Here is an 18,011-nt window from a genome sequence, read left to right on the forward strand (position 1 = left end):
CTTGGAGGATGCTGTATTCTTTTACTATTTGGACTAGCCTTCCAATTGTTTTGCCAAATACTGTGATTTGCATATTACTGTGTATTATTGCTATGTGATGAAACGCCTGACAATGTACCGCACTGATATTGTTTACTCCTTACTGTACAATAAAACTGGAAAATAAAGTTTAAAAAAAAAAAAAAGATCTTCGTAACCCGGTTAAAAAGCAAAGAGTTTTGACTCTCTTATCAAAATTGAACTGTCAAATTGCTTTGCTACAAGAAACGCATCATAAAGAACAAGACATAAATTCTATTAAAAGACAATGGGTTGGGAATGTTTTCAGTTCCTCTACTGTACATAACAAAAATGGCATTCTTGTATTGTTTCATAAATCGTTAAATATTCATTTGCTAAACAAATTCAAAGACTTATTAGAGATTCCAAGCAACTCTTAGAGCAGATGAAGATTTTGGGGCACAAATATTTTTCCTCTAATGGTAGTGATACGTTATCTAAACTTATTAAGGCCAAGTTGCAATACAAAAAACAAGCCTGGAACAATGCTTGTGGTACCATACTTTGTTTCAATGCAAAAATGTATGGAGGTCGCAACAAAGCAAGTAAATCCTTGGCAAATTACCTTAAAATTAAAAAACTGAAATCTAAGATTGTTGCAATTACAGACCAAACTGGGGTCCGGCATATTAGGGATTCAAAATCTCTAGAATGCTTTTTAGATTGTTATACAAGTTTATATACTCCTGAATCATCTCCCTCTACTGAACAATTAGATACTTTTTTCAATCAATCCCTAAAAACCTCGATAACAAGGTAGATTTATCTTCCCTAGAGACACCTTTATCTGAACAAGAACTATTAAATGCCATAAATCAGCACCCCAAAGATAAAACTCCTGGGCCTGACGGCTTTACTGTACACTTTTATTTGCATTTTAGACATCCTTAAATTCCTAAATTACTATTTCTCATTAATCATTTTGAGCACTGGACATACACAAGGCTCATTTACTCAGACCATGTTCTGTTTACTCCCCATAAAAGCTAAAGATGTTTCTCAGTGGAGTAATTATAGACCTATCTCACTGATTAATACAGGTTGTAAGATTTTCTGCAAATTATTGGCACTCCCGATTAACTCAGTTATTCCTGACTAAACTTGCAATGTGCATCAGTCTGGTTTTGTGAAGGGAAGATCTATTTCAGACAACACTAGAACCTTCCTTAACATTATTCACTTAGCTGCTAAACTTAGCTCTCCCTTCGCTGCCATAACGCTGGATGCTGAGAAGGCTTTCGATCGAGTGAGTTTCGGAATTTATGTTTGGAGCACTGAAATGGCATGGTTTCAGCCCCCACTTTATCAAATACATTAAGTTATTATATTCTAATCCATCTACATCTACTTGGGTCAATGGTAAACAATCCAAATACTTCTCCCTCCACAGAGGTACTAGGCAGGGTTGCCCATTGTCTCCCCTGTTATTTATTTTATTATTAGAACCCTTTCTGCAAACAATTTGTTGATCCCCCACATTTCCTGGTTTTCATTAAAAAAATCTGAATATAAAGTACACTGTGTATGTGGATGATATTTTATTATATATATCTAACCCCACTACATCCCTGCGGGAATTCTTTTCACTATTGAACACATACTCCGTTGTTTCAGGTCATAAATTGAATATTAATACGTCAGAAGTATTACCACTGAATAAATATTGTCTCCCTCATATGTTTAAAGACTATGGGTTCAAATGGAATTCATAAGGTATTAAATGTCTAGGCATCCTCTATTCTAATATTAAGGAAACTATTGCGATTAACAGGAATGAGATTATGACTAAAGGCAATGCACTAATAGATGGTTGGTCTCCTCAGTTTCTTTCTGGTGGGGTAGACTGGCTACAATCAAAATTATGTTATTACCTATTGTTATTTTTATTTGTCAATGCTTCCTATATCTCTTCTGCATAATTTCTTTAAAATCATTCATCGTTCTTTAACTACATTTTTATGGAACAAACGCAAACCTCAAATTGCTTTAGCTTGCCTTCAACAACCTAAAGATTCTGGTGGGGCTAATTTTCCTAATCTTGGAACATATCACTCGGCTTTCACATTGAAAGATATTTGTGTTTCCCTTTCTAAAAACCATGCAGACTCATCCACAATTTAGAGGCAATTAGAGCATGCACAATCTCCTTTTGTTTTCAAGGGGAGAGGATGTAGCCTTGCGGTTAGAGCTGTCGACCTTGAAGCTGGGGAACCGTGTTCGAGTCTCGGCAACCACGCTCCACATCCTGTGATTCTGGGTATATCACGTGTTCTTCCTGTGCCTAACAAAAATGAATGTGTCCGTCTGTAAGGAAACTGGTGTTCATGTTAAGCGCACTGATACCAGATGTCTCGGGTCTAGCTCACGCTATAAAAAACTTTTTTAAAGAAAAATATTGTTTTTCTAAAAGGATGTGGTCAATATCACCCAACCTCCAAAAAGTTTTATTTTCCCAATACTTACCCAATATATAGCTATTACCAAACCTTTGGTCACCTCTGAAAATATTTCACACATCCCAATCTGGTATAACACAAACATTAAATTAAATAATAGGGTTCTTGGGTGGAAAGAATGAATTTACAAGGGTATTTATTATCATCAGACAGTTATTCTCTAAAGGTTCTTTGTTAAATTTTTCCGAGATACAAGGAAAAAACCATGTATCTACCAAATATGCTTCTCTTTTGAAAAGTCTTAAACCTCTTATTCTCCTCTACACTTCTCAACAACCTGCTACAGCCTCAGACATGCAACCTCCTCCTTCCCCAATAGATTTTTCCACACATTTGAAGGCCCCCAGCATATACAAATTATTGCTTGGTGTCTCTAAATTGGTTACAAAGTCACAAGTAGAGCTCGTGTGGGAATCAGAATTACATCAAGAATTTTGAGCACATACTTGTAAATCGATATGGGCGGAGATTCATAACAACCATTATATTATTTTTATAACAAATTATATATCACCCCCACAAGCTTACATACATTTAAAATTTCCCCTACTACTAATTATTGGTCCTGTACTCATGATAATAGTGGTCATTTACAGACATTTTTTCATTTACCCTCTTTTAAAAAAGTTTTTGTTACAACTATGGCATAAATTGAATCATTTTATCCGTATTTGTCCCTTTTGATGTTATACACATTTTTTTGGGTGGTGCCCGCCTGACCCCCCCCCCCCTTGGACTTCTCAGCGAATGGATGGAAAATGTGTTGACTTGTTGTTTGCTTTAGCATTTCAAATAATCACATCCAATAGGAAAGATACAACTAAAATGTCCTATATGGCATGGTGGAACCTGTTGTGTCATCATTATCGTTTAGATCGAGCCCATGCTACCGCTCTTCCTTCAAAAATTTAAAAAGATTATGGTTACCCCTTACTTTGTTTTTATCAAGATGCACAACTCGATCAGTTTCTAAAGTTTGTAATTACGAATCTCCATAAAAATTACAATGGTTTATTTATTATCCATATATAGTGCCACATAGTGGTTAGATATTCCCTTGTTTAACATTACAGTACATTTTATTTTCACCTCTCCTTTCCTTCTCCCTTTGTCTTTGCTTTGTGTCTCTTTCCTTTCTTCACTTTTCTTTCTTTTCACCAGTATAAATTATTAAAATGCACTTGTTTTAGCATTACAGTTATGTATTTCAATTCAAGTTTCTTATATTCATAATTTATTATTATAGGATATGTTTAATTTGTTAGATTCTTATACGTTTATTATCTTCCTCCTATTATCAGAATGTTATATTATTCTTTTTGTTTGTTCATATATTCGCTTGGATTGTCCTTCAGATGACTGCTTCTGTTTGATGTAATTGTACACTTTTCCTTCTTTTTCTTCAATAAAGCATTTTGAAATCAAAAACTCTAATCTCCTACTGCATTTCCCTTCCCATTTTGACATGATGAGTGGTGCGGAGCTCAGACATTTACAATTAAATGGAAATACAATAAAGAAGTGCTTTAAGGTTAGATATTATTTTAATAATGTGAAATGTTTGGAAAGGTTTTATTGAAAATGTGCTCTTTATATTGTAATATGTGCCGCAGACTTCCAGCATTAACTGGCTGAATAAACACCATTGGAAAAAAAGGAAACAAGAAAAAACAAGTAATAAAAACTATAACAGTCTAATATTTGTGGATGTGTTTAAAAACAAAATGGATTTGAAAGGTATTAGAAAAATACATTTAAAGCCAAACATGCAACTGCCCGGTCCTCATATGTGGGCAAAATCACAATGAATGCATGGAGCCCCTTTAACATTGTTACCAAAGGAAAGTGTACCCACTATGAGCCTTTGGAACTTTCAACCAAACAGGACACAGGGTACACACAGAACAAAGCTGGTGAAAACTGGAGAATACAATCTCCAGAGTTTGTGCCATCAGTGGCATCTTTTCCAAATGACATCAACCATTCTAGCCGTGGACGGCTTAGCTTACCTATCCTAAAAGCCTTCCCCGTTTGTCATATTTATAGCCAATAAGCATAGTTTTCAGACCACTTCTCAGATAGGTCATTGGATACCCTGGGCACACATTCAATGTGTCACACAACATTGTAGATGCTCAAACATTAGGATGATTAGATTCAGTTTTTTTTGCAGAGAAACATCAAAGTACAATTCACCTGAAATAACTATGCAAAGCCATTAAAATGTTGACCAATCAAAGAATGAATTCTCTAAAGATCAAAGACTGAGAAGCCAGAGAAACACAAGATCTTCTCTCCAAAGTATGAAAGACTGACACACAGCCAATCCTCATCCAGCCCAGTTACTGTTTGCATTCTTTAAGTACACAGGTATCTTTTCGGCTTTTAAATCTCAGACTTTAGTCCTTCCTCGCTTACATCATTGGATCTAAATCCAACCCCTTTACAAATATAACAATTGCAGAAGATGTGCTTGTGATACCTGTCCGCTATCTGTGTCCAGGACATGCACAGCGCCTTCGCTTGTTCCTACTGCAGCCCAACGCCCAGTCGAGGAAATGCTCACACATGTAGGCAAAGATGGTACAGCCATGGTTTTGCTAGAATAAAAAGTATAATTATCATGTAAAGGCTCAAAATATTCTTCAAAACTTTATTTTCAGTTTTTAAAAACAACATTACAATAACAATAGTGATATTCAGCAGAGTAGAGGTCCAGTCTATAAGCCACTTTTAGCATGCACAATCCAATTTACATTTCATTTTTTTGTATTTTTATTAACCATGCTTTATTGCAGACCAAAATAAGGGGGAGGGGGGCACAATACAAATTCAGTTCAGTTGCTGCACTTACATAGCTGGGTCGTCCAGTAAGCATGTCGCAGTGCTGCACACAGATTAATACTAAAAGGTATACATGATAACTACCATGATAGATTTCTTGGTATCACTCGAATCTCCTTCTTGGTGTTATTTGAATCACCTACTGTAGTTTATAGTTACAAGTCTGAGCACTCATGTTTCTAACGTTGTTACGTTTACACTTATTAATAACAGCAGCAGTATTATCATCATAGTCTGATGTATCCATACATTCGAAGACATAAATATAGTACAAATTATAAGTTAGTAGTCAATTTACATTGCATTTCTTTACCTCAATTTAACAGAAAGTTGCAAAGGGGATTCCAAATGTCCCAGGTTCAGGAGGTTGGGAGTACTAGTAGCACAAACATGTCACATGCATCACTTCAATAAATTGGATGCCATATCCATTTGTCTGCAGTGCTTGTTGAGATCCAGTCCCATCTCACTGCTTCTCTATGCCTTGCTAGTAATAAACTTGCCAAATATCTTTGGATTGAAGTCGGAAAATTTCAGAACATACCTCAACCATGTTTTTAAATTGTAACGGGAACAGTTATAAGACCTCATCAGGTCTCGGCTAGACAGCGCATGCCATGTCTCGAAAAGTCATGTTTTCAATTAATTTGGCTAAAGTCCACCCAAAGGCTTACACTTGTTCATTTCAATGTCTCTCTATAATCTTTTGTCCCCGTTTGCTACAGGGTAACCTCAAAGAAACCACCAGCCAGTTAAAGAATAAAGTCTGTCATTGGCTATCCCTAAATACGGATTTTTCAAACTCTAGATTTCATGACATCTTGTATCTCCGGAGAGTTAGTTGGGTTGGTCCCTCATGAAAGCTTGTAAAAGGAGATTGCATTGTGATCAATTGCAGATCCCCAAATCTTGCAGGGCAGTTGCTCCAAAGCAGGAGGAAACCTTCAGGGTGGGCTTTCCATCATGAGATCCAGCTAGTGCCACTTGCATTCTTTTATAAACATCTTAAGCCAAACGGGCCATTTCCCTCAATTAATAACTGCGCCACCCAAAATTTTCTGAATAGAAATGAGCAATTCCCCTTAGAAACCAGAAATAGATATCAAGCACTTACTGACTTGGATAGTCCAGACTGGCTAAACCAAGGGATTGTAAACCACTCACCGGACTGTGCTGCAGTTACATACTGCCAAGTTGAGGGAGTAACAAAAGCTGGTTATTTCACCCAAAATGAGAGAGCAAACAACATTTCACCCATCCAGTCGACCACACATGTCTGCACATGATCATATGCTTGTAAAGTCCATAATTAGTCACCCTCCCCAGGTAACAATGAGTGCTGATCAGCCACTACAGATTATAGCCGGAGTAAATTCCAAACTTAATGATCCAGAGTGGGGCAAGATGGTGGACAGCTGCCATGTATGACTGTTTCAGGAAACAAGGGCAATGGAGCAGGTGTATAGGGTAGGGTTCTCTACATTTAGCATTGAGGCCTGGCCACTTCATACGCTTGGACGCCCCTGGGCAGCAATCCCGCTTTATTATTACACATTTCATTTCATTCATTTCATTTCATTTCATTTCATCCCCAGCTGGTCGCCCGGCTAGTGGGCTAATAATTTGGGTTAAAACATAATTGGACTGTAAAATTAAGCTATTTGAGGTAGAACCCCCGGAGATCCTAGGCATAGACATGGTTTGGCCCAAAGGGAATATCCATGTTAGAATAATTAATATATATAACAGGTTTAGTAGCCATCACAGGCCCTAAGAAACTCAAACAGCGTTCTCCAATTTCCTTGATACCTGTAGGGAAGAGTCTCATCTTATCTTATCTGGCGATTTCAATAGGACCTATGAGCCAGTTGACTTTGTACAAGAATTAGTCCAGGAGGATGAGCAAGCTATGGGTATTAATAAGCCACAGATACCTGCTATTAAAAGATGTACAGAGGTTGGACAGCAGCTATTGTCTCTTGCCTTAGCCCACGGGATCCGAGCATGTAACAGGCGGACGCCCTTGGATGAGAAAGCTAGGTATACGTTCAAGAGGGGGAATGTTAAAAGTAGGATCGATTACATCATGGAGGACCTTGATCTATGGCCGTATGTCAAAGGTACGATAGTCCAAAGCCGCAAGGAAAGTGATCACAATGCCCTCTTCCTGGAGCTATCTGGCCTCCCTGTTTTGCATAGCCAAAATAATCGAGTAACACCCCCAATCGTTAACTCAAATAATAACCGGTCAGAGATAAGTGGATTAGCCTAGCTGCTTTGAAGAGCTGATAAATGACCCCTGGAGTTAGGAAGCCTTTCTGATAGGAGAGGTTGCTGGGCATAGGAATGTCAGGTCCAGGGGGAAGGGTAGTAAATAATGCTCTTTAAGGGAAGGAGGAGACAAGCTAGAGAATCCAATTTTCATTTACAACTCTCCTCTTTGAAACCAATCATATGCTAGGCTTAAGAAAGGAATGAGCAGAGGCAAAGGAGGGGGCTTTGGAGATTAGCCATCCTGGGGTGTGTTTAGCCAGCTCTTCTCTCCCTGCTAAATACTCTGACATTGAATTTTGGAGGAATACTGTTTCTGGGATCAATTTTCCTACACTTTAAAGGAAGTGGTCATAATCTGGGGTGTTGCCCTTCACCTCATTTGACAGGAGTGCCATCTTGCTTGACTCCAGAGAACACTAAATAAGTATCTGAGAGTACCTGCTTCAAAAGGACTAAAGAGTGGACTCCCCACAAGCTGAAGGTTAACAGAGGCCACCTGGACCATCACCACAAAGAATCTGCAGCCTGGAGTACTACCAGTGGATTTGTAAGGGTTTTGTCCAAGTGGATTGTGGGAACTGAAGTCCCAAACTTCCAAGGACCCTCTTGAAGATTCCATACCCTTGGAATGGACCCGCAAGAGGAACTTCAGGAAGGAGTTCCTAACGGAATTAAGGCTGCTGGAGGAGGTTGCAAGAGTCTGGTGAGACATCCTCCGGAAAAGTTGCTAAGTGTGAATTCATCCCTGTGAGTGGCAACCAAATGTCCAAAAGTGGCACTGTTGGTTTCTAAGCACTAGAAAGTGTCTAATCTTTACAAATTCATATCTCTGGTTCCCTATAGAGGATGTTTGTTTTATTTTGGTGTCATTTTAAAGATAAAAATATTTTCTATTTTTATAAATTGATGTTGCATTTATATTGTGTGTTGTGTCTTAATTTTTACTGACTTGGTGTTTCAAATGCTTTAAATACCTATATATAAGCCTTTGCACATGCTACTCCTATTTCCACTTCCAATACGTATACAGTAAGTGCAAACATAGATTCACGAGACAGAGTACCCAACATTTCTTTAACATTTCTTTAAAGCAATCCCTGCCATTTGATGTTCTCTTGTTCCTATATTCAAAAAATTGCCCAGCCAACATGTGTTTCGTCGTGGTAAAGTGCCCTTCGACTTCTTCAGGGCTGTTCGGCTAATACATTCAGCATTAACGTTCTCTCGACCGGTTCTAATTCTGCCCCGGCTGGCCAGAGTGGGTATCCTCACCGCTGTGCGTAGTTCTATCTTCAATACTTATGGTAGAATCTAATGTAAATAAAATGCCACAGAGGATTTCATCAGTCCCTCTTCGGATCACCTGTTTGAATTTCAAAATTAGTCCAGTATCACTGATTAGCACCCCGTTACGGGTACCTAAGCGAGTACACTGCTACCGCGGGTCCTGCTCCGTGACTCTCTTAGTGACCCCGAACTGCTTTATTTGCTTCAGTACAAATCACGCACACTCGGGAGGCGCCATTTTCTCACACAGAAAAACACCACCTTTTAGTCTCAATTGCTGTACACACCTGTCCTTGAAGTTAAGCCTGCCTCCTTGCAGCCAAGCTTCAAAGGGTTGAGTACGGGAATCATTTTGTAGGATGTGTTTTGATCCTTGTAACGTGTTAGTGGTATTGTTGCCAGTGATAAATGCATATCTGCCACTAATAATAATCCACTTTCCAACATACAAATATATTTTAACGAGGAGGGGGCTACACAGCCACCCTCCCGAAGCCCATTATAGTCCAGGGTACACGATCCCTGGTGGTCCAACTTATTTAAAGGTGGGTGCCCACATAGGAAATCCACCAGGCACACTTTGGGGGCCACGGGCGGAGTACTAGGACCTCCGTGGCACCAGCTGGTTAACCGCATGCTGCTATTTCAGCTGCTCCCTTCAGGTGTGAATAATATCTTGTTCTGTTTCCCTGGCCGCATCAGTGCAGGTAGGGAAACAGAAGACAAGTCTACTCCCACCTGTTGGGAGCAGACATACTTGCTCTCATTTAGCAGGAGATAAAAAAATGCTCCCCCAGAAGAGAGCTAACCTGTTTCCCTGTTCAGATTGGTGCGGGTAGGGAAACTACTGTCCCTGGGGATGGGCTCCACAGAACACAGCAAATGAGCTGGGCCCAGGGGATATGGTCCCAGTGCCATTAATGCAGCCCCCCTCCCTTTTCAAACGTTTATTGCCCCAGTGATGGGGTACTACAGGCCTTTGAGGGCCTTAGGAGTGAGGCTGTGTGGCCCCTTCCCCTTTTTGGACATTTTGTCCCCAGGGGTGGCGTGGGTGTTTTTTTTTCTCTTCAAGACAGGCAACTAAGTCCCAGAGTCCTGTAATGGCTGCCAGCAACATTTTTATCATGTTGTTGGCAGCCAGTTAGAGCAGATGCTCCCACTGGAGTCTGGCTCCATCGGGAGCGAGAAGGCCTAAGGCTGTGGTTCCCAAACTGTGCGCCGCGGCACCCTGGTGCGCCGTTATGAGTTGCCAGGGGCGCCGCGGCACAATGTGGGCAACATGGGATGTTTGATGATGGTTGAATTCTTTATCCTGCCCTTTTCACCCTTATCTCGGCTTATAGGCAGGTGTTAAAGGTCGGGTTCTGTTGTGCCCATCACTTTTTGTAAGTGCAAAACACTCCTCCTTTTATTCGTCTGCCTGCTGAGTTCACTGTGGACTTCTCCTTGGCTCTCCCCGAAGGACACCGCGAGGCCAGAAGAGCAGCGGGGTGTGGGCGGTGTTGTGGAAATAGGAAGCGTCATTAACAAAATATTAGCATTCTATCTGGAATATTGAAATAGGCACAGGCCGTCAGAATACATAGAATGTAACAATGGATCATCTAATATTATTTTCTGCATTACAAACTAATTAATCGTTTTAAGTAGCAACCTGAAGCAGACAGAGTCGGTGTCTACCTTTGGTGAAATGTAGGTAAGACATATTCATTGCTCTTATGTCCTTCCTTCCATCATTTTTGTAAAGCGCTCTGATGTCCTACGGGATCTTGCAAGCGCTATATAAAGCTTTATAAATAAATAAATAAGTGGAGCTGCAGGGGCTCTTAGAAGGGGTGAAACAACAGCAAGGCCTCATTAATATGCAAATGGTCTTTTAAAGACCTGTGAAGTGCTCGGGTGCGGCTGTGTGTGCACCCAGGATGCTGTCTCTTCCTGGGCTGCCACACACGACAGGGAGGCGGAGGGGGGAGGGGGGGAGGGGGCTGAAGCCCTTTGAGTCCAATGGGTGTTGCGCGCCTGAGTCGGAGGGCACAAAGAGAACAGGCATGAATAATGGATAGAGGGCACGAAGGGAGCAGACATGGAGGAAAGGGGCAGTCTTAGGGCAAGAAGGAGAATGGAGGAAAGGGGCAGTCTCAGGGCAGGAAGGGAGCAGACATGGAGGAAAGGAGCAGTCTCAGGGCACGACGGGAGAAAGCATGGAGGAAAGGGGCAGTCTCTGGGCAAGAAGGGAGAATGGAGGAAAGGGGCAGTCTCAGGGCACGAAGGGAGCATGCATGGAGGAAAGGGGCAGTCTCAGGGCACGAAGGGAGAATGGAGGAGAGGGGCAGTCTCAGGGCACGAAGGGAGCATGCATGGAGGAAAGGGGCAGTCTCAGGGCACGAAGGGAGAAGGCATGGAGGAAAGGGGCAGTCTCAGGGCACGAAGGGAGCAGGCATGGAGGAAAGGGGCAGCCTCAGGGCACGAAGGGAGCAGGCATGGAGGAAAGGGGCAGTCTCTGAGCAAGAAGGGAGAATGGAGGAAAGGGGCAGTCTCAGGGCACGAAGGGAGAAGGCATGGAGGAAAGGGGCAGTCTCAGGGCACGAAGGGAGCAGGCATGGAGGAAAGGGGCAGCCTCAGGGCACGAAGGGAGAAGGCATGGAGGAAAGGGGCAGTCTCAGGGCACGAAGGGAGCAGGCATGGAGGAAAGGGGCAATCTCAGGGCACGAAAGGAGAAGGCATGGAGGAAAGGGGCAGTCTCAGGGCACGAAGGGAGCAGGCATGGAGGAAAGGGGCAGCCTCAGGGCACGGAGGGAGAAGGCATGGAGGAAAGGGGCAGTCTCAGGGCATGAAGGGAGCATGCATGGAGGAAAGGGGCAGTCTCAGGGCACGAAGGGAGCATGCATGGAGGAAAGGGGCAGTCTCAGGGCACGAAGGGAGAAGGCATGGAGGAAAGGGGCAGTCTCAGGGCACGAAGGGAGCAGGCATGGAGGAAAGAGGCAGTCTCAGGGCACAAAGGGAGCAGACATGGAGGAAAGGGGCAGTCTCAGGGCACGAAGGGAGAAGGCATGGAGGAAAGGCATGGACAGACGAGGTAGTCTGAGAGCACGAAGGGGGGAGGAAAGGCATGGATAGACGAGGTAGTCTGAGAGCACGAAGGGGCGGGGATGGACAGAAGGGGAAGTCTGAAAGCACAGTGGGAGCAGGCATTGCCAAATGGGTCAATCAGGGGGCACAAATGGAGCAGTCATGGACACAAGGAGCAGACTGAGTGCACAAAGAAAGGAGGCATGCACAGAAGGGGCAGTCTGAGGGCGCGGGGCAGGCATGGACAGAGGGGGCAGTCAGAGTGCACCGGGGCAGGTATGAACAGAAGGGGTAGTCAGGGGTATGGGGGCAGGCACGGACAGAAGGGTAGTCTGAGGGCATGACGAAAGCAGGCATGGACACTAGGAGAAGACTAAGTGCGCGAAGGGAGCAGGCATGGAGAGAAGGGTAGCTTGAGGACACAAAGGGAGCAGCATGGATAGAAGACATAGTCAGAGGACACGAAAGGAGCAGGCATGGAAAGGAGTAACAGTCTCAAGACATGAAGGGGACAGACAGGGCCATCGTCATTTTTCTAAACTATTCTAGACCAAACCCAGTAGAACTCTTGGATGGTCCTTGAAAGGGGAAGGCATTCAAATATTACTGAAACATCAGTATGGTCACCGGCTTCAATACAGCCTCCCACGCCTGAGTTCACGACTCATTTACATTCTTGATGAGAGAAAACGTATCAGCACATAAAACAGAAGTTTGTTTTTCCCCTTTTACAACTGTTATCTTTTAATTTTGTTACAAATATGATTAAATACCTTCATTGCATCCCAATTAATTTAAGGAAAACAACAGGAAGTACTCCCGAGGTTGGGCTTACATCCCCACCCACCCGTCCACCAGTAAAAAAATGGGGAGGAGCCACGGCCAACTGCCAATTAGATCAAGGGAGCCACGGGTCAAAAAAGTTTGGGAACCACTGGCCTAAGGGGAAAAAAGCTCCCTGGCCCAATCATAATGTTCTATTTTTAAATTGGTGCTCCCGCGATACTCTCGAGGGACTCTCGCGGACCCAACCGTACAGGTATCCAAATATCTTTAAACCTTAACTTTTCAAAAACTACTGAACCAATTTACACCATATCACCAAATCACAAAAAGCACAATCTGTGGCTCAAGATCTAGCTTCCTGACAAATATGATGCAATTCCGTTCCAGCAATTTTTTTATAGTAGTGCTTCTTACAGAAGTCAATTGAAAATGCATTGGGAGTTTGCGTTTTGGGACACACTTTTTCCTTAGCCCCAGCTTGACGGACCACACGAAACATTCCATGCATAAACTAGTGAAAAAGTAGGACTTTTTTTAATGTTATGTGAAAGTTTGTCAAACAGTGACAGTTATTAGCAACACAAAAAAAGCTTCTCCTATCGAACAGCTGACCAAACTAGAACTACCCTGTGATGAATATATATATATATATATATATATATATATATATATATATATATATATACACATATATATATATTCGAACGAAGAGCACCCAAAAAATTGAAGATGCCACTCACGTCGTGCTGACTCATTTATTGGCAAGACAGCATTCAAAAGCACTCTCTCAGACATTTCAATCTGCCAATAGTTCCTTACGCGTTTCGGGCGCATGATAGCCCTTGGTCTCAGGTATGGCTTCCGAGGAGTTCAGCGGCAAACGAGAATTGCTCTTGCAGTGCTCCTTTTAAATCCCGCCCATAGGCGTGGCCGTTCATTGCATTGTGGTCATTGCAGTTAATAATTGTTAAACTTCCACATTTTCCTTCATGTAATTTAAAAGCAAGGTTTGTGCTGTACGTCTTTAAAAAGCGTTTAGTCCTGCTGTATTTTCCCTTGCCAATAGCTCACGACATTCCTTAGGCACTGCACTCATGGCTGCGCCGGACCTGCACATCCGCAGGGGTGCGTCTTCGCGACCCGGGTAGGCCACCACATATTCCATATGAAGAGCACCCAAAAAATGGAAGATGCCACTCACGTCGTGCTTGACTCATTTATTGGCAAGACAGCATTCGAAATCTCTCTCTCTCTCTCTATAGATATATATATATATATATATATTTTTTTTTTTTTACCCAAGATTTTATAAGAAATCGATGGCATCAAGTGGGAAACGGACATGCTTCTTATTACCCTTGATGCCACCAGTTTATACACCTGTATAGGACTGCAAGAGGGTATCTCTGCAATAAAATGGTTTTTGGGAAAGAAAAGCATGAAATACCACCAACATAATTGCATGCTACTGAGGATGACTGACTTCTGCCTCCATAATAATATTTTCCTGTTTGCAGGCAGCATGTATCGCCAGATAAGAGGGACCGCCATGGGCACGTGCTTCGCCCCCAGCTGTGCGAACTTGTTTGCTGGCTGGTGGGAGAAGCACGTGGCCTGGGTGGGGGACCAACGAAAAATGGCTGGATCACATCATGATTTGGGCGAGATATATCGATGACCTGTTTGTCATCTGGCAAGGTGACAGATCCTCGGCTGAGGAATATGTTGCGACGCTAAATGACAACGATCTCAATCTGAGATTCACCAGTACCATCAGTGAGACATCTGTATACTACCTTCTTAGAGGTCTTTGTAACAGGAAGCTCCTTACAAACCAGACTATCTCAAGCCCACGGCGGGCACATGCGGCGAGCCACCATCCCAAGAGTATGATAAAAAACATCCCATTTGGGGAATTACTACGCCTGAAGAGAAACTGCTCAGATCCCAAAGATTTCTCACAGGCACTGGATGAAGCGCTGGTTAGGTTTCAGGATAGAGGGTACTCCAGATCACTACTAACGAGTGCAGTGAGTAAAGCGGAGCGAGTAGATAGAAAGGATCTCATCAAGATGAAAGTCAGGGAGGCCGAGCCCGAGGGTATAGCAAGAATGATCACTAGCTATAGTATGAGATCCAGCGAGCTGGTACAAATATTCAACAAAAACTGGCACATCTTAGGGACGGACACCATTATGAAACATACTACCGCCAAAGCCGTCTGTAACCTATAGACGTTGCCAGTCTCTGAGCGACCATCTGACCAGCAGCCATTTTGAGGACTCCCCTAGAACATCGAAATCCAAATCCACCCATGGCTTCTTTCCGTGCATGCAGTGCAAAGCATGCAAGTATAGCAAAAAGCGAACCAAATATGAAGGAAGACCCAATGACCCACGACCCGTCAGAGAGATTACAAAATTCCTGAACTGCAACTCAAAATTTGTAATCTACTGCCTAGAATGCCCGTGCTCCAAGAGATACATCGGCAGTACAATCAATCCGGCAAAAAAGCGTATCTTGGAGCACATGCGTGCCATCACAAATAGAAATAAGAGCTACCCGGTGGCACGCCACTTTGTGAACCACCGTAAGAGCAATAGGGCTCTATTGTCCTTTTACCTTATTGACCAACTGGGTAAGAAAGAACGGGGTGGAGATAAGATAAGGTCATTAAGAGCATTAGAATCTAGGTATATAATTGACCTCCAGAGTATGCAACCAGAGGATTGAACAATGACGAGGAACTTTGGGTTCATTTGGAATAATCTGGTCCACTTAAAAAAGCGGTGCTACAGGATATAGCGATATGTCTGCAATCGATAACTTCCTACTGAGAAAGATGTGTTTGGGAGATACTGGGTTAGGAAGTCTGAGTTGAGTTTATATTATCTTACTCCTTCTTTCATACCTTTTTTTTCTCTCTCTCCCAACTGGTTTTCCGGGACAAAGATATCTGCACTATAGTATAGGCCCATACAGGGCGAAACAACAGGATGAGGGAACAGACAACAGTTGAATATGCCCATACAGGGCAAAATTAAAATAGCGCATGTAAAAGTACAATAGGGAATGCAATACCTAAGAGATGGACGATGACGACATGCATTGCAGTTCATGAATTAATACAATATGGACATGATGTATTGGAATAATGAACAGCGTGAAGTTGGCTAATGGCAAGAGGAAAAATATGAATAACTTTATTTAATTGCTTACCTCCTACCTCTTTTTTGTACATGAAGAAATTGTACACTTGCTCTATAATGAAATGCAATAGAGACAATGTTGGGTAACACCATGTTGTTTTCCTTTTTTATAAAACTGCACGAGCACTTTACTGTCACCATTTCCCCTGCTTACTGAGTGTTTTTAATGTCTTTATATGAAATATAATATTGTACATTATAAGATGGCCGCCGAGGGATTCTCGGCGAGATTAGTCCTCTCTCTATGCTTAGGGAGGGGAGGGGATATAATGGTGACTTACACACAATTATGGTTGACACTGACGACGCCTAAACGGTGAAACGCGTCTGTCGAGGGGGCAGGGGGTCTGCCAATAAATCTTTTATGGTGAACATCGACTTGGAGTGCAGTCTATTTTTCACTTTGTTGAGCAAGAGTGTGTGGCAATCAAATATATACTAGCAGCCCGCCCCAGCGTTGCCTGGGGCAGAAAGGAGGTGGGGGAAGTACACCCGCTCCCGCCCGACCCCCTCCCGTCCCGACTCCCTCCCGCCCCGACACCCTCCCGCCCCCACTCCTCCCGCCTGTCCCTCTGTGCACACCCGCTCCCGCCCCCCTCCCGCCGCCCGCCTCGATTTCAATGAGCATTTACTTTACCTGAGCTGCCGCTCCTTCCCGCGATCTTCACTTAACCGCCGCTCCTTTTTCGTCATGACGCGCCGGCGCTCCTCACTTCACCGCAGCTCCATGTCTCTCCTCCTCGTCATCACGCACATCCTCATCACGCACGTCGCGGCCAGCGCTACGTCGCGGCCAGAGCAGCGTTGTGGCCGGCGCTACTTCCAGGGCACTATTTTTTTTTTTAAAGTTATATTTCTAAATGTACGTTTTTTAAAAGTTTTTATAGCCTATGTCCGTCTGCACACCCTGACAATTTCTACAATGTATCGGGTGTGTGGATTGGCGCTGTGGTTCCCGAGTTTACCTGGCTCAAAGGTGCGTGTTCTCTCTTTATAATAGTAGTATAGATATATATATTTTGCGCCCCCCATAATGCAGAGCGTTGTTATCAATGATGTGATTTCAGTTGCCATCAGTGATGTTATCCTTGAAGTCATAGAACATGTCATGAATGTTGTAATATGCAAGGTCATAAGCAGTGCGTGGCGAGGGCGCGAGTTATGGTTACTTGAAATAACTATAACTGCTGGATTTCAGTTTAACGATTCAGAAAAGGGGGTGGTGATGAACAGAGTGTCTGAATTAAGCAGACCACTCTTACCCAGTCCAAAGATCAGGGCTTGATCCATCACCGTTATTTATCTCACTGCACCATCCCGGCTCAGAACCTGGCTATATGCAAATCAGTCTGTCCCTGGCCCAGTGCATCATGGGAACAGGGCAGACTAAACTACCAAGCCAATTCTTCACCAGAAAGGAGACAAGCTACCGGGGACCGGTTTCTGGCATTTCAGCCGTCTTCGGCCCGGCTTGCTTGAATCCTGATGGTGCAGTGAGAAAGGGACTCATGTCTGAGTATACCCTGCCACACCTATAGTGGCCAAAAACGATTCAGAAAAGGGGGTGGTGATGAACAGACCGTCTGAATTAAGCAGACCACTCTTACCCAGTCCAAAGATCAGGGCTTGATCCATCACCGTTATTTATCTCACTGCACCATCCCAGCTCAGAACCTGGCTATATGCAAATCAGTCTGTCCCTGGCCCAGTGCATCATGGGAACAGGGCAGACTAAACTACCAAGACAATTCTTCACCAGAAAGGAGACAAGCTACCGGGGACCGGTCTCTGGCATTTCAGCCGTCTTCGGCCCGGCTTGCTTGAATCCTGATGGTGCAGTGAGAAAGGGACTCATGTCTAAGTATACCCTGCCACACCTATAGTGGCCAAAAACGATTCAGAAAAGGGGGTGGTGATGAACAGAGTGTCTGAATTAAGCAGACCACTCTTACCCAGTCCAAAGATCAGGGCTTGATCCATCACCGTTATTTATCTCACTGCACCATCCCAGCTCAGAACCTGGCTA

The 18,011-nt window shown here is 43.2% G+C and overlaps 1 protein-coding gene across 7 annotated transcripts in view; it reads right to left on the reverse strand.

Annotated features, from left to right (window-relative positions):
• TEP1 (telomerase associated protein 1) overlaps nt 1-18,011 on the reverse strand; it is a 1,080,103-nt gene that overhangs the window by 429,968 nt on the left and 632,124 nt on the right. For all 7 annotated transcript variants that reach the window (XM_086931874.1, XM_086931872.1, XM_086931869.1 and 4 more), the window contains one exon: nt 4,999-5,116. In XM_086931874.1, the coding sequence (XP_086788000.1) occupies nt 4,999-5,116 (118 nt within the window). The remainder of the gene's footprint in view (nt 1-4,998; nt 5,117-18,011) is intronic.

Source organism: Lissotriton vulgaris, chromosome 7 (assembly GCF_964263255.1).
Source record: "Lissotriton vulgaris chromosome 7, aLisVul1.2, whole genome shotgun sequence".
NCBI classification, from domain to species: Eukaryota; Metazoa; Chordata; class Amphibia; order Caudata; family Salamandridae; genus Lissotriton; species Lissotriton vulgaris.